This window comes from Mercenaria mercenaria, chromosome 10 (assembly GCF_021730395.1).
Source record: "Mercenaria mercenaria strain notata chromosome 10, MADL_Memer_1, whole genome shotgun sequence".
Taxonomy (NCBI): domain Eukaryota; kingdom Metazoa; phylum Mollusca; class Bivalvia; order Venerida; family Veneridae; genus Mercenaria; species Mercenaria mercenaria.
Genome location: NC_069370.1, coordinates 2,306,363 through 2,328,521, shown reverse-complemented (window position 1 = coordinate 2,328,521; position 22,159 = coordinate 2,306,363). Strand labels below are relative to the sequence as shown.

Here is a 22,159-nt window from a genome sequence, read left to right as displayed (position 1 = left end):
GTTGTCTATAACGTCCCGATATCGGCTTCAATTTCGGGCCGATACAGTCATGCTGGCTGGGAAATGATTTCTTGACTGCTATAACAGCACGACTCCCACCACCTCCCACCCCGCCACAAGAAAAAGAAACTTTAATAATCTTCTAATTGATTGGTTAAGCTGGCTAAAAATTGTTAAAACAAATTATATGCCCAAAATCTCAAACCTGTTACAAGACTTGCCTAAAGTAACCCAGTAAATTGCTTGTCAGAAACTGTTAAGATTAGTTATCACTTTTGGCTGGAATTTCAGATAAAACATCCCTTTTTATCATGGTATATTGTCACAAAAAGTTTACCCTATGCCTGGCGACCGATCTGTTTGTCAGTCCGTTGGTAGACCATTTAGTTTATAGAATGCTTGGACACACAGCTGTGATGGCTGTGGTCAACAGATGACCTCTATTGTATAAGGGGGTCAGCAGGTCAAACGTCAAGGTCACAGCAAACAAAATTGTCTATCCAGTTGCCTCTAACAGAACCGTCATTGTGGCATATGTGTTCTACAAACAGCTCTTGTTTATTTTAGTGATAATATGAATTCATATCAGATAAAATTAATAGGTATACTAGTATATAGTATCTGAGTTCTTATTTCATTTCATTTATTCAACAACCTAACGCCTTCTGTAAAACAAAATCAAAGACAACTGATGAAGAAAGCGTTACACCCTATATAGCACCAATTCCTTGTACAACGTCAGAAAGGGTACCAAACAGAGTTGATTACACTGTCCGTCTTGCTTAACAGGTGGATGAAAGTTGTAAAACTGCGTTGTTCATTGTTCGTTTGTTGATTGTTTCGAAAACGTACATGCGCCTTAAAGGAAATATCTTATTTACACTGTACAATTCTTTCTACATGATTCCAGAAGTCCAAGGCGTTGCACTGCCCTCTCGAGCATGTGGCAAATTATTCCAGACCACAGTTCAGCGGGAAGAAGTGCTCAAATTACGCGTGGATGTCGAGTTTTAGAGGACGATTTTATGCATCAGATCTTACAAGTGTTCGTTAAAAATGTATTTCGATAGAAATTTTGCCGAGTCTGTACATTAGAATCAGTTGAAATTTTGTCCTGCGATGTGCTAGAAATAGCATATACATGTACATGTATCATTTTTACCGACAAGTAGGCCTGGTTAGGCAATAGCCAAGTACTGATCAACGCAAGTTTTTTCTTCTTTCAGCATATATTAGATACACACAATAATACAAATGTACATACATTTTTTAACAAAACAAAAGGGTAGGGCTACGAGTTACATCAACATCCGCATATTCCCGTAAAAAGAATGTACTCTACTAAACAAATATAATGTGAGCAAGTTACTTGAGAAAATACAGCAACAAAGAACATATATAGCCCATTTTTTGTCCAGTTTGCCAGGAACCTACATATTAAAGAATACATTTCTGCAAGCACAGGTGTTTGAAGCTCTATCAATGAAATATATGTGCAGGTTAGATCTCTTTTCATAGTATATTAGGTGGGTGGGATATAATCATATATTTATTGATAGAGCTTCAGGCGCCTGTGCTGCAAGAAGGTCTAATACGTATAGTCGTTTCAGATTTCTGTAATAGAGCTACTATATTGTTTCTTGAAGTGGTCTCTGCGTCCCGACCGAACCAAAAGAAATTCATGCTTGATATTTATCCATAAATTCGTTGAAACAAGTAAGAACATTAGTGGACAATTTTACTCATAACAAAAATGTGTATAAAAATAGTAAAAAAATAGATAAGAATATTGAATTTAATGCGCTACTTTAACCGATTTAATTGTTTAATAAAAATCATATCAATCAACATATATCAGCACAACATATTCGCACAACATATTCGTGTAACATTCGCACAACATATTCGCACAATATATTCGCACAACATTCGCACAGCATATTCGCATAGTAATAACTTTTAAACCCGTAGGTATATTATATATTTATTGAATAGCTTACATATCATTATAAATTAAATTTGACATTTTTGGCTTATTTGCCCAGTAGATTTATTAATTTCACATATTTTTACTTATTAGCCTAAGATGACGATGACATGTATATATATGCACATGTGCGGAAATATTCGATTAACTTTTCAATCAAACTTGGCACACCGGAAAGAAAATTCACGTGCATTGCATGGGCAACAATTCATTCGGCTTATTGCAAAGATGAAAGCGCGAGTTAGGATGCGATCGAATATTTCTGGAAATCGGGTAAATGTCTTAGACATTCAATAAAACATTTGTAGATCTATGGCTAAAGGGATTTTTTTTCCAGGAAATAAGAATTTGCAGTTGCAGTTTTATACAGAACTGGATCTAGATCCGATATAGAACTAGATCTACAGTAGAGGCTAGATTCGTCATCGTTTTGAGACCGTTTTGTTTGCAAACCGTTGCTTTTCATCAAAAGGAGGCATCTGTAGATATATCTTCTATCAATTTCATTAAATTATATTCTCAGGACTGCAACGACATTGTCCAATTACCTCCCCTTTGTTATAAAACGCCATTTGTCAACAGAGCATAAGTAAATATATCGTCAGTATCAAATAAATTTTAAGGATATCAGCATTTGATTAAGACAATTACAGTATGTTTGTATGCCAATCGATAGATAGGCATTCGGCACATTTGTTTGATCACCCATTTATTTCTTTTTGGATGCAAAGGTGACAGATTCAGTAGTGATACCAAAAGGGGGAAATCAAGGGAGACAACTTTTGTTCAGTTTCATGACAAATGAATCTATTTGTTACATTTGAGGTTTATCCACGTATGACATAGTGGCTTAGGAGTTCTGGATTTTTATTTTGTTATAGTCTGTAGTGCTTTTTAACCTTTAGCCTGATGGAGGCAAGTGATTCTGATTTTGCGACCAGTGCAGACCAAGATCAGCCAGCAAATCGATCCGTGCAGTCTGATCATGGTCTGCACTGTTCGCTATTCAGTCAGTAAATTTTCAGTCTACACCCCTTTGTATAATATGTGGTACTGCCCAAATTGAATGATGGACCAGTCCATTATAAAAAGTTAGCAGGGTAAGGGTTAATGTCTGTTTGTGCATTTTTGTATGGAGCTGAAAGTTGATGTCAAGTGACAGAATGGGCAAATTGATTAAATACTTTTAGACTACTATAACTTTGTCATTTCTTTGTCAGATTTGATGAAATTATAAAGCTACATCATAGATATCACCTCAGTCAAAAACATTAAAATTAATTTTATAAATAAATATTCTGTTGATGTTGCTAAATTTAGCTATATATTTGAAGATAAGATTTGATTTATTTTCGGAAGCTAAGACTACAACAAAGAAAACATTTTATATTACATAGTAAATATACATGAAATTTCTCAAATTTATTAGCTACTTTGGTTGCTTATAAATTGCCTTTAACAAATTCTAGAACTGAAACAAATTAAAGAAAGGAAAGCAGAATTTCTAATATTAATCATAAAAGTACTCATATTTTTCTACTTTTTCAGTGCATCATTTGGGTTTTGATAATTGGATTTAGTATAGGTAGGTACAGCATATTACTTCATTTAAGAAATAATATATCTCATCCAATGATTTGTCGTTGAATAAACCATTGTTTGGAGTTCAGATGCGAAGGAATTATATCATGAGGGCGGAGCCCGAGTGGTATAATAATATGCATCTGAACGATAAACAATGATTTATTCAAGAGCAAATCACGAAATGAGATATATTATTTCGATTCTAACACGTTACCAAGGATTTTTTAAGTACATCTTTGACGACATTCATTAAATATTTGCCCGTTTTCAATCGGTTTCTTTTCCAGCGCGCCGCTATGCCGTTTGACGCCATGACATAATAATTGTGACGTCAGAACAGTGATTTGTTGTATAATAATTCACTGTCTTCTACCTTCTTTGTTTGATAGGAAAATGAATCGGATCTTGTTCGAATTACTATTCTAATATGCTTGTCACTGTTAAAACACTCTTACGCTAGAATGACGTCACTTTAACGTGCGGTGACGTCAAAGTTTTTGTTGCCACCAAGAAATAGCTCTTCTATATTTTATCTACTGTTTTAGATTAAGGGCGTATTAGAATCAAAATAATTTATAGCAAAGGAGTGTTTTAACACTATTTATACACTCGGGCGGTAATACGTCGTACAAATAATTTCGTACATAAATAGTGATAAAGCACTCTTTTGCTATAAATTATTTCTTAAATACAGGACTCGACAAATCCACATGTTAACTTGTAAATAGGAGTAGAAATCAGTTTCAAGTGATTTGAGCTTGTAGCACATGTTTGTCCTTCAAACATTTTTCCTGAAGGATGAGAGTGATTTATTTTATGCTCTTCAGTTATATACTGAAATTTATCAGTGAAATAAAATTGATATTTCACTGTTTAAAACAGTGAAAATATCATTTTTATTTTCACTGGTACGGAACTACATTTGAATGCGAAATGAATTTCCTTGCAAAAAATTCTTCAGTAAAGGTAAAGATGTATAAAAATAATAAAAGGATCATAAATATTTACATTTTATCATAATGAAATGTAAAAGAAATCAGGAAACGTAATAGAACTATTTATAGTTTTTTCTACAAAGCATCCTGACGTCACAACATTATGATGTTATGAGGCGATGCACGTGACGTTGCGCAGACAAACTGAATATAATTTGGTTAAAAACATTAAAAATGCATAAAATAAATAGAAAATTTGTTTGTTTCAGTGTAAGATCGAAATATATTTCACTCATGAACACCATAATTTACATTTTCACTCGTGGCTGCGCCACTCGTGAAAATATTGCATTATAGTGTTCACTCAGTGAAATATATTTCGATCTTACACTGAAACAAACAAATATCCTCTATTTTTTACCCAAAATATAGTAAATCCATCTAAACATAGCCATGCAGAAGCCGGATAGCTAAAAGATATAAAACATTTCAAACTCTGGCCTGGTCTGTTACACACTGTGTTATGATTGCATTATTTATATGCTTGATATTAAAACAGGGAGAAAGTGCGTAGGCGGCCGGGTAGCTTGGTTGGAAGAACATACGAACAGTATTCCAAGGCCCCGTGTTTGAGTCCCAGTCTGGCTGTACATTTATCTCACCTTGTGGCATTTGGTGCTTATGTATAAAGTACTTGCTGAAACACAAGGCAAATTTCAAAATAGTCAGGAAATATGTCACAGTGTAGAACTTGAATATTAAAAAGGGGAGAAAGTGTGTAGGCGCCTGGGAAGCTCAGTCGGTAGAGCATCAGAATGGTATTCTGAGGCCCTGGGTTTGAATCCCGGTAACAGCCCAGTTTTTCCCCCAGTCAGTTCTTTCCCCGGGGAAAATACTGACTAGTCAATTCTTTCCCCCGGGGAAAAACTGACTAGTCAGTTTCTACCCCCCCCCCCCCAGTCAGTTTTTTCCCCCATTGGAATAAGTTTTCTGATAGGGAAAGAAACTGACTAGTTAGTCAGATTTTTCCCCAGGGAAGAAATTGACCAGTCAGTTCTTTCTAGCAAGTACTGCCTACAGGGGAAAGAACTGACTGGTAAATTTCTTCCCCCATCTGACAGGTCAAGTATATGATAGGGGGGAAAGAACTGACCGGTCAATTTTTTTTTCCCACCTGAAAGGTCAAGTTCTGGCTGGGTGGGGGAAGAACTGACCGGTCAATTTCTTCCCTCGCCTGACAGGTCAAGTACTGGCTAGGGGGGAAAGAACTGACTAGTCAATTTCTTCCCCCACCTGACAGGTCAAGCACTAGCTAGGGGGGAAAGAACTGACTGGTCAATTTCTTCTCCCCACCCGACAGGTCAAGCACTGGCTAGGGGGGAAAGAACTGACCGGTCAGTTTCTTCCCCCACCTGACAAAGCAAGTACTGGCTAGGGGGGAAAGAACTGACTAGTCAATTTCTTCCCCCACCAGACAGGTCAAGTACTGGGTAGGGGGAAAATAACTAACTTGTCTATTTTTTCTCCCTCCTGATAGGTCAAGTACTGGCAAGGGGGAAAAGAACTGACTGGTTAAATTTCTCCCCCCCCCCCACCCCCACCTGATAGGTCAAGCATATGCAAGGGGGAAAGAACTGACCGGTCAATTTCTTCTCCCACCTAACAGAGCAAGTACTGGCTAGCGGGGAAAGAACTGACCGGTCAATTTCTTCTCCCCACCCGACAAGTCAAGTACTGGCTAGGGGGGAAAGAACTGACCAGACATTTTCTTTGTCCACCTAACAGAGCAAGTACTGGCTAGAGGGGGAAGAAACAGTCAGTTCTTTTTCTAGCAAGTACTGGCTAGAGGGGAAAGAACTGACCAGTAAATTTCTTCCCCCACCTGACAGGTCAAGTATATGATAGGGGGGAAAGAACTGACCGGTCAATTTCTTCACACTTAACAGAGCAAGTACTGGCTAGGGGAGGGGGGGGGGAAGAAATTTCCGGTCAATTTCTTCCCCCACCTGACAAAGCAAGTACTGGCTAGGGGGGAAAGAACTGACCGGTCAATTTTATTTCCCCACCCGACAGGTCAAATACTGGCTAGGGGGGAAAGAACTGACCAGTCAATTTCTTCCCCCAACTTACAGAGCAAGTACAGGCTAGGAGGAAAAGAACTGACTGGTCAGTTTACTTCCGCCACCTTACTTGTCAAGTACCGGCTACGTGGGAAAAGAACTGACCAGCAGTAATTTCCTTACCTTAGAAGAAATTGAAACAGGAAAAAGACAAATAAAAAAATACAACAGAAATTAAAATAAGTTCATTTAAAAACATTTCTTTAATTTACACAAAATATGAAACATATTTCTTATTTAATGTGCAATTTAAATGAAAACTGACTATCGGAAATGAAAAACAGGCTAGTTAAGAATAACCAAGAATAACCAGTTCCAATTCACTAACAGGGGAAATAATTGACTAGCCAGGTAAATTGATGAGAGGGGAAAGAATTGACTAGTTAGTTTTTTCCCCCCATAAGAATGATCAAGAGTAACCAGTTGTGATTGGGGGAAAAAAAATGACTAGGGGGGGAAAGAACTGACCAGTCAGTTTTTTCCCCGGGGAAAAAACTGACTAGTCGATTCTTTCCCCTGGAGAAGAAACTAACTAGTCAGTTTTTTCCCCGGGGAAAAAACTGACTGGGGAAAAACTGACATTTACACCTGTATCGGGCTGGCTGCACATTTCCCTCACCCTGTAACACAGGAACAAGGTTCCAGCATGTGACATTTTAAACTTTGGAATAGACGCTGTCTATAAAAATCATTTTCCTTTGTCAGTTGTAGGGCAAGCACAAATTGTATTAGGATGAGTGAAAATTGTAGGCAGCTTGTCATGCAGGATGATTTGCTGAGCCCTGTATAGAAGTTCTGCAATAAACACCAGTTTGAAATATTCAGATGCAACAAATGGTTGTACAGACTTTTATGATACAAAAAAAGAATAAGCATTATCTTTTAACTGGAAAGATGGCCTTTCACTTCCTGTATGATTTTTTTCTCAGCTTTTATGTGAAATGTCCGTTAATTTGCAAAACTAGGATAAGCTCTGTTATATGCAAGTTTTACCTGTTGAAGCAAGGCAGATGAATTTAAATTGACAAAATTTGAAATATCTGGGATATGCGTGGGCTTTGAATTGTACAAAATATGACAGTATGAAGTAATTTATGAAATTTCTACGTTTTATTGATTTTCCTTTCAGGTGCTGTCGGAGGTATCTCACAGTGTCCAGACCTTACCGCCCCAGATAATGGTAATGTAAACGTTGCTGGAGTAAATGTTAATGATACGGCTGCCTACACGTGTAAGACTGGTTATACTCTCGACGGAACAAACTTTAGAGAATGCCAAGCAGGTTTTACCTGGTCAGAGTCGGCCCCAACCTGTAATATCGTAGGTAAAAATTACTGTATACAGTTCAACATAATCAAAAATGTCTCCACAAATTTACTTGCTTAGGTTCCATTTATTAATATTAGCTTGATTGGAATGAAAACTAGAAGATTATTTGAAATTCTTTTGGGTTGCATGAGAAGTTGCTGTTTTTACTCATGTAGGGCTTGAACCTGTGACAACCATGTTGAGGTATCCATACCTTGACTACTTAACCACTGTCCCCTTTGTTAACATTTACCTTTGGTAAAATACCTCATGCCTTTTGTCAAGCATTTTGATCTACTAGCTGTATACATATTGTCAGCAGGAATATACGAACATCTGACTCAATTCTCATAATCCCACCCACCACTTCGAAACACGTCTCTTTCCTTGCGCATGAGTTGTAGGTTTGGAATTGTAAGCTTTCTACAGACACAAATGTAGAAATTTCAAGAAATTGTATTCAGTTATTAAATTTATTTACAGATTGTGGTACACCAGCAGACCCTGTAGGTGGCGTTGCCAGCTATGCAAACACTACGTATCTATCTACACTGAATTACTCTTGCAACACAGGATTTAATCTGACAGCGGGCGAAACATCAGCCACTTGCATGAAAGATGGCAACTGGGATAATAGCCCGCCTACTTGTACAATTGACGGTAAGGTTATTTTAACAAATTCTAGCAGGTATTTTCATACTGCGAGTGTGTTCTGGTCTTAAACCTTCTAGAGTCTTCCAAATATGTACTTACTTATTTTGTTTTCCAGTTATGTATTTTTGGCTTGATGAATGTAAAAACATCTTTAGCTGCATTTTAACACCTTGAGTGTTCTTACAACAAATTAAAGGTTAAAGTAATTGAAAATAAGGAGTAAATTAATTTAAGGCACCATTTTGTTGTAAAAACCCATTAAATTAAAAAAAAAGAAAAGATTCCGCTTAAGTGATGCATTTAAAATACAACGTCACAATGACATGGATGGAATTTAACTGTATTTTTTGCATACTTATAAACTTGCATAATAGTGGTGAAAGTTTAAATAAGGCATCCTTTCCACAAATAAGCAAGTGCTCCATAACAGTGCTATTAAAGTATATTAAATAATGATGGTTCTGTATTTGCTATTGTTTTATTTTGCAGATTACTTTCCAGATTGTTTCGCTTTCAGTGACATAATAGATGGTTCTGTATTATGTACTTGGTTTATCTTGCAGATTGTCTTGGTTTGAGTAACATAACAGATGGTTCTTTATCTGTACTTGGTTTATCTTGCAGATTGTCTTGGTTTGAGTAACATAACAGATGGTTCTTTATCTGTACTTGGTTTATCTTACAGATTGTCTTGGTTTGAGTAACATAACAGATGGTTCTGTATCTGCACCTGTTACAACATTCGGAGCAACAGCAACATATACATGTGACACTGGATACTACATTTCTTCGGGTAGCCAGAATCGTACCTGTCAAGCAGGAGGGTCATGGGATGGCACAGAACCAACCTGCTCTATTCAAGGTTGGAGAGTTATCTGTTCACGTTTATTGTTTATAGCTCTAGGAAATTACTGTTAAATGAGTATTAATTTTCATGGATTTCTAGATTGATTCAATCTGCTAAATAAAGCCCCAATGAACAAGTAAAATTCTAGCTGCTTTTGTGTCCAAAAGTTGAAATCTACGAATATGTGTTCTCACAAATTACTTATTCTGGTGTTATGCCCAGAAAATGAAATAAGAAGTTCAGAATGGACTGGTTTTATATTTGTCAAAACTATAGTCTGTAGTGGTTATACTTAATTGGCTGATTGCCTGTGCTCAGATGCTCCTATTGTGTTATGGGTAAGTAGGTCAAAGGTCCTAGTCCAAGGATGCTTCTGCTCAATATATCAAGAAAGCCTATGTGTACAAACTTAATAGGATTATTTGAAAACACATGGGAATATAGTGGTAAAAAATCATAGGATCATTGCCTGTTGACCCTATTATTTTGGGACTGAGTAGATCAAGGTTTCAGTGGTCTCAAGGCTTTAAATGTTTCCGTATCAAAAGCAGGAGAAGACTTTGATCTATGGCTGTTAAAGGATGATTGCCGGTGGTTTGTAGATGACTCTTCTTATTTTCTTGGTTTCTAGGCTATCAATAGCTGTAAAATGCTTGGGCCTACCACCATCAGATTTTATAGAATAATTATCTGAAGATTGTCAGTAGATGATATTGTTTGCAATGTCTGTAAGACAGTGACACATGTCAAGGTCACAGCATGCTTGCCACCATTTTACACACCAAACTATGTCTGCCCATAAGGAGTAAAAAATTGTTTGTTTCCAGTAACATGCTAAAAAAATTAGGGTAAGTAGGTTGGTAATTTTTTTTGGGGGGTGTGGGGTGGGGTTTATTAAGTGGGAATTTTCGGAAATTATTTTTGTGTCAAAAAATGAATACAAGTAAGGGGGTTATGCCTTTAGAGTATAAGTAAGTGGATTTCTAACATCACTGACCATGTTTAAAACATAAAAAGTGCAGTTTTACAACTTTTTGTTAAAAAGTTTTAAAAAACAATCTCCAAGGCCATAAAACATTTAGGGTTGGGCCAAAAATTTAGGGTAGGTTGGAATACTGGGAACAGACCATTTCTTTTATGCCTAAGGTGTTTAGCAAACAGTTCTTGTGTAAGCTTTATTAGTCCCCTACTGGTCCTTTAGCTCTAAGGTCACACTTGGAGGTAAAATGTTATCAAGACCTGTTTCATGTCCATTTGATGACTCTGCCAACCATCAAGGGATTTTAATGAGAATATCATTTTTATGTGAAGAAATTCTCATTACCAGTTGAAGTACATACATATATTTTGTAGATTGTTTGGGATTGTCAGCACCAGCTGGAGGTAGTGTTGCCGTGACAACAACAACATACAGTTCAACAGCAAATTATTCTTGCGATACGGGGTATGATATCAATGGGACAGCAACTATAACGTGCCAAGCAGACGGCAACTGGGAAACATTGCCAACCTGTGATATCAAAGGTAAAACAAGTCAAGAAGGAACAGATGTTTGACAGTAAAACATTGATTGTACAAGGTCACAAATAAATGAACAAATGAGCTGCACCATGAGAAAACCAACATAGTGCATTTGCGACCAGCATGGATCCAGAACAGACTGCGTGGATGCGCAGTCTGGTCAGGATCCATGCTGTTCGCTATCAAAGCCTATTGCAATTAGAGAAACCGTTAGCGAACAGCATGGATCCTGACCAGACTGCACGGATGTGCAGGCTGGTCTGGATCTATGCTGGTCACAAATGCATTATGTTGGTTTTCTCATGGTGCGACTCAAATCACTTACCGTAAAAGCTCGAATATATTACGCTAGCGTGTATATTACGCACCCACGATCTTGTATCAAAATCTTGGGAAAAATGCTTGCATTGGAATATATTACGCACCGAAAAATCAGTCAGAAAACGTTGTTTACAAACTCGAAATGGGCCATTAGCGGCATGCGTAAATACGATTTCTCGTGAAAATCGCAATTGCTGCATAATCTGTTACAGACAACAGTGACAATATCTGAGAGACAAATTCTTTCTAAAGTATATTTGAGAACTTTGAGAACTTTCTGAAGCTGTCAACACCTTAGTACGCTTAACAGACGTGCAAACAAATTTACATTTCATAATTATGGGCACATCAAACGAGAAAATCACGGTTAATTAACATGTTTGTTTAACAATATGAGCAGCTGTATTGATCAGTAATAATTGGCTGGAAATAAAGAAATAACAAACAGTCTGTTTTAATCGCAATTTATTTGAGCAACGTTGAAAGATAAATGATTTTAATGATCAAACACCTACAACCCGAAACTGTGAAATTTTGTATTTTGCCTAATCACTGCGGGGAATCACATGCTCAAAATAATCTCTAAACCAAAATAAATTTATGAATAATATGGGATAATATTGAAGCATCTTTTGCTGCAAATCTAAAATATAGCCTATCATATGGCAACACATATGTATCCTAGAATTACATAGATTTCGATCACAATCACCTTCTGATTACGTGGAACACTTCAAGAAACTGATACTTATTATTTTCCTAAGTGTTTGTAATTACAGGATATCTATCATTATTGTCAACTGCATGATAATTTAACAATATTCATTAGTCGTATGATAGACTATGTTTAAATTTCATATCTTATCATGATAGGAAATTTATGAATGTTCTTCAAAATATCACTTTGGTTTAAAGATTATTTTGATCATGTGATTCCCCATAGTGTAATTATTTCACTGACACATTATCCGGTGCACTTGATATGTATGATATTTTGTTTATTAAATTTACAAATACAAAAATTTAAACTCGCAAGCAAAACCAACTTTACCATATATTATCAGAGGTTCGGTTCCGTACGTGTTTTTAAACCCACCCAATATAACGCTCTTCAAAAGGAGGTTAAAAAAGCAGGGCCCAAAATGTAAACACATGACAGTTGACAAAATTGTCCGATTTTCTCTGATATTTTCGGGTTTTCAAGCTGGGAAAAAATGTTTGAAGCTCTTCCTTGGTGTATATTATGCACCCCTTTGAGAAAATGAAAAAATCATAAAAAACTGCGTCATATATTCGAGTTTTTAGCTCACCTGTCACAAAGTGACAAGGTGAGCTTTTGTGATCGCGCAGCGTCCGTCGTCCGTCCGTCAGTCCGTCCGTGCGTGCGTAAACTTTTGCTTGTGACCACTCTAGAGGTCACATTTTTCATGGGATCTTTATGAAAATTGGTCAGAATGTTCCCCTTGATGATATCTAGGTCAAGTTTGAAACTGGGTCACATGCGGTCAAAAACTAGGTCAGTAGGTCTAAAAATAGAAAAACCTTGTGACCTCTCTAGAGGCCATATATTTCACAAGATCTTCATGAAAATTGGTCAGAATGTTTACCTTGATGATATCTAGGTCTAGTTCGAAACTGGGTCACGTGGCTTCAAAAATTAGGTCAGTAGGTCAAATAATAGAAAAACCTTGTGACCTCTCTAGAGGCCATATTTTTCATGGGATCTGTATGAAATTTGGTCTGAATGTTCATCTTGATGATATCTAGGTCACGTTTGAAACTGGGTCACGTGCGGTCAAAAACTAGGTCAGTAGGTCTAAAAATAGAAAAACCTTGTGACCTCTCTAGAGGCCATACTTGTGAATGGATCTTCATAAAAATTGGTCAGAATGTTCAGCTTGGTGATGTCTAGGTCAAGTTTGAAACTGGGTCACGTGCGGTCAAAAACTAGGTCAGTAGGTCTTAAAGTAGAAAAACCTTATGACCTCTCTAGAGGCCATATATTTCATGAGATCTTCATGAAAATTGGTCAGATTGTTTGTCTTGATGATATCTAGGTCAAGTTCGAAAATGGGTCACGTGCCATCAAAAACTAGGTCAGTAGGTGTAAAAATAGAAAAAATTTGTGACCTCTCTAGAGGCCATATTTTTCATGGGATCTGTATGAAAGTTGGTTTGAATGTTCATCTTGATGATATCTAGGTCAAGTTCGAAAATAGGTCACGTGCGGTCAAAAACTAGGTCAGTAGGTCAAATAATAGAAAAACCTTGTGACCTCTCTAGAGGCCATATTTTTCATGGGATCTGTATGAAAGTTGGTCAGAATGTTCATCTTGATGATATCTAGATCAAGTTTGAAACAGATTCATGTGCGGTCAAAAACTAGGTCAGTAGGTCTAAAAATAGAAAAACCTTGTGACCTCTCTAGAGGCCATACTTGTGAATAGATCTCCATAAAAATTGGTCAGAATGTTCATCTTGGTGATATCTAGGTCAAGTTTGAAAGTGGGTCACGTGCCATCAGAGAATAGGTCAGTAGGTCAAATAATGAAAACACATTGTGACCTCTCTTGAGGCCATATTTTTCATGGGATCTGTATGAAAGTTGGTCTGAATGTTTATCTTGATGATATATAGGTCAAGTTTGAAACTGGGTCAACTGCGATCAAAAACTAAGTCAGTAGGTCTTAAAATAGAAAAACTTTGTGACCTCTCTAGAGGCCATACCCTTGAATGGATCTTCATGAAAATTGGTCAGAATGTTCACCTTGATGATATCTAGGTCAAGTTTGAAACTGGGTCACATGCCATCAAAAACTAGGTCAGTAGGTCAAATAATAAAAAAACCTTGTGACCTCTCTAGAGGCCATACTTTTAATGGGATCTGTATGAAAGATGGTCTGAATGTTCATCTTGATGATACCTAGGTCAGGTTTGAAACTGGGTCAGCTGCGGTCAAAAACTAGGTCAGTAGGTCTAAAATTAGAAAAATCTTTTGACCTCTCTGGAGGCCATATTATTCAATGGATCTTCATGAAAATTGATCTGAATGTTCACCTTGATGATATCTAGGTCAGTTTCGAAACTGGGTCATGTGGGGTCAAAAACTAGGCCAGTAGGTATAAACTAGGTCAATAGGTCAAATAATAGAAAAACCTTGTAACCTCTCTAGAGACCATATTTTTCAATAGATCTTCATGAAAATTGGTCAGAATTTTTATCTTGATAATATCTAGGTCAAGTTCAGAACTGGGTCACATGAGCTCAAAAACTAGGTCACTATGTCAAATAATAGAAAAAATGACGTCATACTCAAAACTGGGTCATGTGGGAACAGGTGAGCGATTCAGGACCATCATGGTCCTCTTGAATGTAGAAATTATTAGGAAAACAGCTATGGATGATATGAATTGCTCAGGTAAGCCTGCCATTGATGTGCAAGGTTGTAGTGCTTTGCTAGAAAAAAAAACCAATCTGATCTGCTCAACACATCTGTATTTACCACATTGCTATATAGAAAATTGAGTATGTAAGTAAGATTCTGAAGTTTGCAAATTTCCACTTCCATTGATTTTATCTGTACTTAGAAATAGAATGGGGAAATTTGGTTTTATCTCTGTCTTTCTTATACATCTTGCCATGGAGTTTTGAACATATGATGATTAAGAATTTCTGTGCCTTAACTGCTTAAGGTAGTCCTCCACATTCAGATCTTTTTTTTTCTACAACATAGAATTTGATTAAATTCTGATTTTTCAAAACTTACAAAATATTTAGAAAATTGGGCAAATAAAAAAGAGAAGATCATGTGCTTGATTTTTTGCTACACTGATTTGGAAAATTTTGGACTTCACACAAGTTTTCATGATGGGGGTCAATGAAAAAATCACAGTTTTGATAACATTTTTGAGAAAAGCAGTTTTTCTTCAATGTAGATTTTACTGAAACTTCATATAGTCTTGATTAAACATATGATCTGTAATATGGTGAAATAAAATGTACAGGTCCGTGTGCTTGTTTTTGAGATATTTGCCCATGATTAAGGAGATCCGAAAATTTCATGCTGACTTTAGGACCTTATTTTGAATATTTAACTTGTCAAATTTTATCTTAAGAAAGATAGCAAAGTTGCCGTTTTCATAAATTTACTCACGGGTTGCCATTGATTCATAAAATGATCTTCGTTTCTGTATGCCAAGTCAAGGCTTTTTTCAGCATTTTCTTGATAAATGACGTTGCGCCAATACTTCCAGTTAAACAAATGTGCTGTACCTTAACCCTTATCATGCTGGACGCAATTGATCTGCCTTTGCGACCAGTGTAGATCATGATCAGCCTGCACATACGTGCAGTCTGATCATGATCTGCACTGTTCGCCATTCAGTCAGTATATTTTTGGTAAGCACCCCTTTTAACAGTTAATGGTACTGTCCAAATTGAAAGATGGACAAGTCCATCATAGAAATTTTGCTGGGTAAGGGTTAAAATGCTATATCTGTTTGATCTCTGCTTTACTGATACAAATTTTTTATTTCAGATTGTGGAAACTTGACTGGGCCAACTGATGGTTCAGTGAACTTTACTTCTACAACGTATAGCTCTGTAGCTACATTCACATGTGACACTGGTTACACCCTGGTAGGAGATAGTTCAGCAACTTGCATAGATACAAGTGCATGGAGTGCAAGTGCACCTGTCTGTAATATTGTTGGTAAGTGTACTGGGTATAGACAAACTAGTGTGCACCTGTCTGTAATATTGTTGGTAAGTGTACTGGGTATAGACAAACAAGTGTGCACCTGTCTGTAATATTGTCGGTAAGTGTAATGGGTATAAACAAACAAATGTACTGGGTATAGACAAACAAGTGTGCACCTGTCTGTAATAGTTTGTAAGTGTACTGGGTATAGACAAACAAGTGTACTGGGTATAGGCAAACAAGTGTGCACCTGTCTGTAATAATTGTTGGTAAGTGTACTGGGTATAGAGATACATGTACTTTTTGAACCTGTCTTTATGTTCCACAGGAATAGTAGTATGTAGTAGTCTAATTGTCATTTGGTTACCACTTAGGGTTTTTAAGCATGATTTGAATATTATACAAGGAACTGACTTCAACTTTTGAATGTATGAAGGTTGCAGTGGGGTGTGCTGTTCACAAGAACTGTAACTTTGCTACAAGAGGTAAAAATATAAAAGTCCTAAAATAAACTTTTTCTCATGAACTTTTGAACATGGTTTGTAGCATCTTGGTATGGACCTCTTAGATTTGGTTGGCCCCTTTTAGGGACCGCCATAGCTAACAATAGAAAATAGCGCTTAAAATGACTTCATCGAACTATTTTAGTAAATTGTTGTCTGTACTATTCTTGTAAGGACATCTCTAAACTGTTTACACTTGGACTCCTTGTAGGGGCTGTCTTGGCTGAAAATAGAAAATTCATGAAACAGTTTCTTCTTCTGAACTGCTTTATGGATCATTACAAAACTTGATCTGTAGCATCTTTTTATGGACCTCTTTCAAATTTATTAAAATGATCCAAAAACTTTACCTGATTTTGGGGCCACCAGAGCTAAAAATCAGAAATAAATGAAATTAACATTTGAATGACCTCTTTTGGCTTGATGTATCTTCACTATACTTGGTCTGTATTTTCCTGGCATGGACTTCTTTAACCAGGTTTTCAACGAAAACCCGAGTTATTAGATTGGGGTAGATGTCGGTTGGGCGGGCGGGCGGCGGCTGAGGTGTATTTTGACCAATCTCTACCTGGTAAGGATTTCTGTGTGGACTTACAATTTTTTTTTTGTATTTTTTGTTTTTGTTTTTTTTTTAGATTAACTTCCCTTAGTTGTTACTATAAATAACTTATATTGTAACTTTTTTATAATTGACCGTAGGGAAAAACCAAGACCACTTTTCTGTGGTACAACATAGTTGTTACTTTCTAATTTTAGGTGTATTTTAAGGTATCTCTACCCGGTAAGGAGTTTTTTTGTGGACTTAGAAAAACAAAAGAATTACAATGATTACTAAACAACCACAAAATTAAAATTACATCTGCAAATACAGGTGCAAGAGTAAGAAATTTCCTGTGACGGGCGTATATTGTGACATTCTGGCACTCTTGTTTATTCTTATGAAAAGTGTTGAAAACCTGGTTTCGTGGCATTTCCGCGTTTCTTGTTTAAGTTTATACAATTGGTTCAGCTGTACTTCTTTTTGGGGCTGCTAAAGCAAAAAATAGGAAGATCAGAAGCAAAGTCAAACAATTTGGACAGGTGAGCAACTTAGGGCTTCATGACCTTCTGCTCTCTCTCCTTGCCTGGCCGTTGTATGGCCCCACCATTCTATGCGAAAGGATTTTCACATGTCGGCATTTCATGTGTAGCAATTACATGTATAAATATTTCAACTGTATGGATTTTCCCAGTAGAGATTTCAGGTGAAGGCATTTCATCTGTAGGGATTTCACATGGAATGATTTCATGTGTAGGTCTTACATGTGTAAAGATTTAAATTGTACGGATTTTTCCTGTAGGGATTTCAGGTGTAGGCTTTTCATGTGTAGGCATTTCACCTGTAGGGATTTTGCATGTAGGCATTTCATGTGCAAGGATTTCAATTGTAGTCATTTTGCCTGTAGGGATTTTAGATGTAGGTATTTCACCTGAAGGCATTTAACATGTAATGATTTCATGTGTAGACATTTCACATGTAGGCATTTCATGTGTAGGCATTTCACCTTAAGGGATTTCACATGTTTCCATTTCACCTGTAGGCATTTTACTTGAAGGTGTAGGAATTTCAGTTACATGTATAGAAATTTGATGTTAAAGCATTCCACCCATAAGCATTCCACCTGTACACATTTTACATGTAGTAGGAATTTCATGTGTAGGAATTCATGTGCAGGCATTTTACTTGATGCATTTCTAAACCATTGTTGTATACCTTTATTAGAATCACCTGATCTTTAAGAAAGGTTGAGGTATATGTATTTTATATTTTTCACAATTTTATAAACCAGTCGGCATTTAATAGATGACGATTTTCATCTGATAATTTTAGACTGTGGGACATTGGAGCAACCAGACAATGGAAATGTAAACTTTGACCCTGGAACTGTGTACCAGAAGATTGCTGCCTATACCTGTGATACAGGGTATGAACTTAGAGGGGACAATATCAGAAGATGTGAAGCTAGCGGTAATTGGAGCTCAACCCCTCCCACTTGTCAGATATATGGTATGTGTTGCTTAGATTTAGAATTTGTTTGTCCTGTTTGTTACTTTGGTAAGGATTTTTATGGATGAAAATAATACCATACCAATTATGTAAAATTATTGTTTGCCTAGGGGGACTTATTATTTTTAGCTTGACTATACAAAGTATATGGAGAGCTGTCCTACTCACCCCGGCGTCGGCGTTTTTCCGCGTCCCAAACTTGGTTAAAGTTTTTTTTACACTTTCTCTTTTTATGCCCCCGAATGGAGGCATATAGTTTTTGAAACGTCTGTCCGTCTGTCAATCTGTCGGTCTGTCAGTCTGTCCGTCTGTCAGTCTGTCCGCAATTTTCGTGTCCGGTCCATATCTTTGTCATCCAATGATGGATTTTCAAATAACTTGGCATGAATGTGTACCACAGTAAGACGACGTGTCGCGCGCAAGACCCAGGTCTGTAGCTCAAAGGTCAAGGTCACACTTAGACGTTAAAGGTCATTTTTCATGATAGTGCATTCGTGTCCGGTCCATATCTTTGTCATCGATGGATGGATTTTCAAATAACTTGGCATGAATGTGTACCACAGTAAGATGACGTGTCATGCGCAAGACCCAGGTCCGTAGCTCAAAGGTCAAGGTCACACTTAGACGTTAAAGGTCATATTTCATGATAGTGCATTGATGGGCGTGTCCGGTCCATATCTTTGTCATTCATGCATGGATTTTAAAATTATTGGGCATGAGTGTGTACCACAGTAAGACGACGTGTCGCGCGCAAGACCCAGGTCCGTAGGTCAAAGGTCCTAAACTCTAACATCGGCCATAACTATTCATTCAAAGTGCCATCGGGGGCATGTGTCATCCTATGGAGACAGCTCTTGTTTCTCCTTAATTACTGTAATTACTTGATGGATTTGCTTTAAAATTAAAATAGTTATTCCTCATCATCACCCACATCATATGGCACAAGGGCCATAACTCTCACACCAATTTTTCATGAATTATCCCCCCTTTTTGATGCACTTTCACTCTATCTCATTTATTCCTGAATGGATTTGATTCAAACTGAAAGTAGTAGTTCCACATCATCTTCCACATCATATGACACAAGGCCCATAACTCTGGTACCAATATTTAATGAAATATCCCCCCTTTTACTTAGAATTTCAGGTTAAAGTTTTGATGTTCTTTCACTATATCTCAGTTATTTATAAATGGATTTGATTCAAGCTTAAAATAGTTCTTCAATATCATCACCCACATCATATGACACAAGGGCCATAACTCTTGCACCAATATTTCATGAATTATCCCCCTTTTACTTAGAATTTTAGGTTAAAGTTTTGATACACTTTCACTCTATCTCAATTATTACTAAATGGATTTGATTCAAACTTAAAATAGTTGTTCTACCTTATCACCCACGTCATGTGACACAAGGTGCATAACTCTGGTACCAATTTTTAGCTCACCTGTCACGAAGTGACAAGGTGAACTATTGTGACCGCTTGATGTCCGTCGTCCGTCGTGCGTCGTCAGTCGTCCGTCAACAATTTCTAAAAAAATCTTCTTCATGAAAACCACTGGGCAGAATTACACCATACTTCACAGGAATGATCCTTGGCTGGCCCCCTTTCAAAATTGTTCAAAGAATTGAATTCCATGCAGAACTCTGGTTGCCATGGCAACCAAAAGGAAAAACTTTAATAATCTTCTTGTCCAAAACCACAGGGCGTAGGGCTTTGATATCTGGTGTGTAGCATCATCTAGTGGTCCTCTACCAAAATTATTCAAATTATCCCCCTAGATCAAATATGGCCCGCCCCGGGGGTCACATGGTTTATATAGACTTATATAGGGAAAACTGAAAATCTTCTTGTACAAAACCACATGGCCTAGGGCTTTGATATTTGGTATGTAGCATCATCTAGTGGTCCTCTACCAAGATTGTTCAAATTATCCCCCTAGGGTCAAATATGGCCCCGCCCCAGGGGTCACATGGTTTATATAGACTTATATAGGGAAAACTCTGAAAATCTTCTTGTACAAAACCACTTTGATATTTGGTATGTATAGTGGTCCTCTACCAAGATTGTTCAAATTATCCCCCTAGGATCAAATATGGCCCCGCCCCGGGGGTCCCAAGTTTTACATAGACTTATTTAGGAAAAAAAGTTTAAAAATCTTCTTGTCTGAAACCACAACACTTAGACCTTTGATATTTGGTTTGTAGCATTTTTATGGTCCTCAACCAAAATTGTTCAAATTATGCCCCTGGGGTTAAAAGAGGCCCCGCCCTGGGGTTCACTTAGTTATTATGTCAGTTATATAGGAAAAATACTTAAAAAATCATCTGATCTTATTTCCAAGACTGTTTAATTATAATTACCTGATGACCCCAAGTAATATGATGTCACTTGACTGTGACCTTGACCTACTGACCTGCTTTCTTGTTTTTTAAGATACAGCCTTGAAATTTTGATGACATACACAGTTTTGCACACAAATCGTAAAACTGAATTTCATTGACCATGAATGTGACCTACTGACTTTCTTAATATTTTATCATCATTTTGACATTTGAAACATGTAGCTCATATTACTCAGGCGAGCGATCCAGGGTCATCATGACCCTCTTGTTTATGAATAATGCCTCCTTTTACTTAAAATTTAAGGTTAATTTTGATGCATTTTCACTATATCTCAGTTATTACGAAATGCATTTGATTCAAACTTGAAGTAGTTGTTCCACATCATCATCCGCATCATATGCCACAAGTTGCGTAACTCTTACACCAATATTTTATGAATTATGCTCCCTTTTTGCTTAGAATTATACTTATATAGTGGTTTGACACACTTTATCTGTACCTCTCTTATTACTTGATATTTTTAACACAGATTCAAGCTATTGTACAATATTCGTCCGCCATTGGAGTCATTAAACACTCCAGTGACAGCTCCAGCTTCCTCAGATGTGCCCAGTTTCACTATCCATCATCGAAATAGTCGAGTTCGCTGTATCCTGTGACAGCTCTTGTTAGATATCACAGTTGAGACATTCCATAAATTTAATCCTAATAAAAAAGGAAAATCCCCATGCATTTTATCTTCAAAGTTTGAAATCCACAATTTATATCCCCACAAAATAGCTATTTTTGCCAAAATCACAAAATTTTGTGTGCATTAATTCAAATGATTTTAAAGAATTGTACAAAAATGCAAAGTTTCAGCAGTACAAATGCATCACAAAAAATGTCCCAACAACTTTAATTTTTAGAGATTTAAACGTCTGTGTCTAAACTTCAGTGATGAATGTTTGTTTCATGAATGCAACACTACACAAGGCATCACTGTCCCAAGTTGACTGATATACAGCTAAATATGCTGAGACAAGGGCAGTAAACTCACACATTATGAGGGCTCTTCGTTATATAATACAATATTCACAAACAAATTTCTGATGGAATGATGGTAGTGGTGAAATGGAAGTTAACGTTCTCTCGAAAGATTCACCCTTAGGGAAAAAGCCTCAAAAGCTATACAAATGATGCAATTGTACCATCACAAATTTGCCCACTTTGCTCAATAGGGAGAGCGCAGACCTATGGATAATGGTATTGTGAGCTTGATCCCTGGGCAAGGTATATGTTCTCT

At 36.9% G+C, this 22,159-nt stretch overlaps 1 protein-coding gene across 1 annotated transcript in view; it reads left to right on the top strand.

The window, feature by feature from the left end:
- Nucleotides 1–2,170: 2,170 nt before the first annotated feature.
- The window catches only part of LOC123559912 (CUB and sushi domain-containing protein 3-like), a 156,775-nt gene continuing 136,786 nt past the window's right edge, over nt 2,171–22,159 (top strand). Inside the window, exons 1-8 of the mRNA XM_053516658.1 lie at nt 2,171–2,260; nt 3,536–3,572; nt 7,756–7,950; nt 8,418–8,594; nt 9,274–9,450; nt 10,789–10,959; nt 15,815–15,988; nt 18,350–18,526. Coding sequence (XP_053372633.1) covers nt 2,216–2,260; nt 3,536–3,572; nt 7,756–7,950; nt 8,418–8,594; nt 9,274–9,450; nt 10,789–10,959; nt 15,815–15,988; nt 18,350–18,526 — 1,153 coding nt within the window. The 5' untranslated portion in view covers nt 2,171–2,215. The remainder of the gene's footprint in view (nt 2,261–3,535; nt 3,573–7,755; nt 7,951–8,417; nt 8,595–9,273; nt 9,451–10,788; nt 10,960–15,814; nt 15,989–18,349; nt 18,527–22,159) is intronic.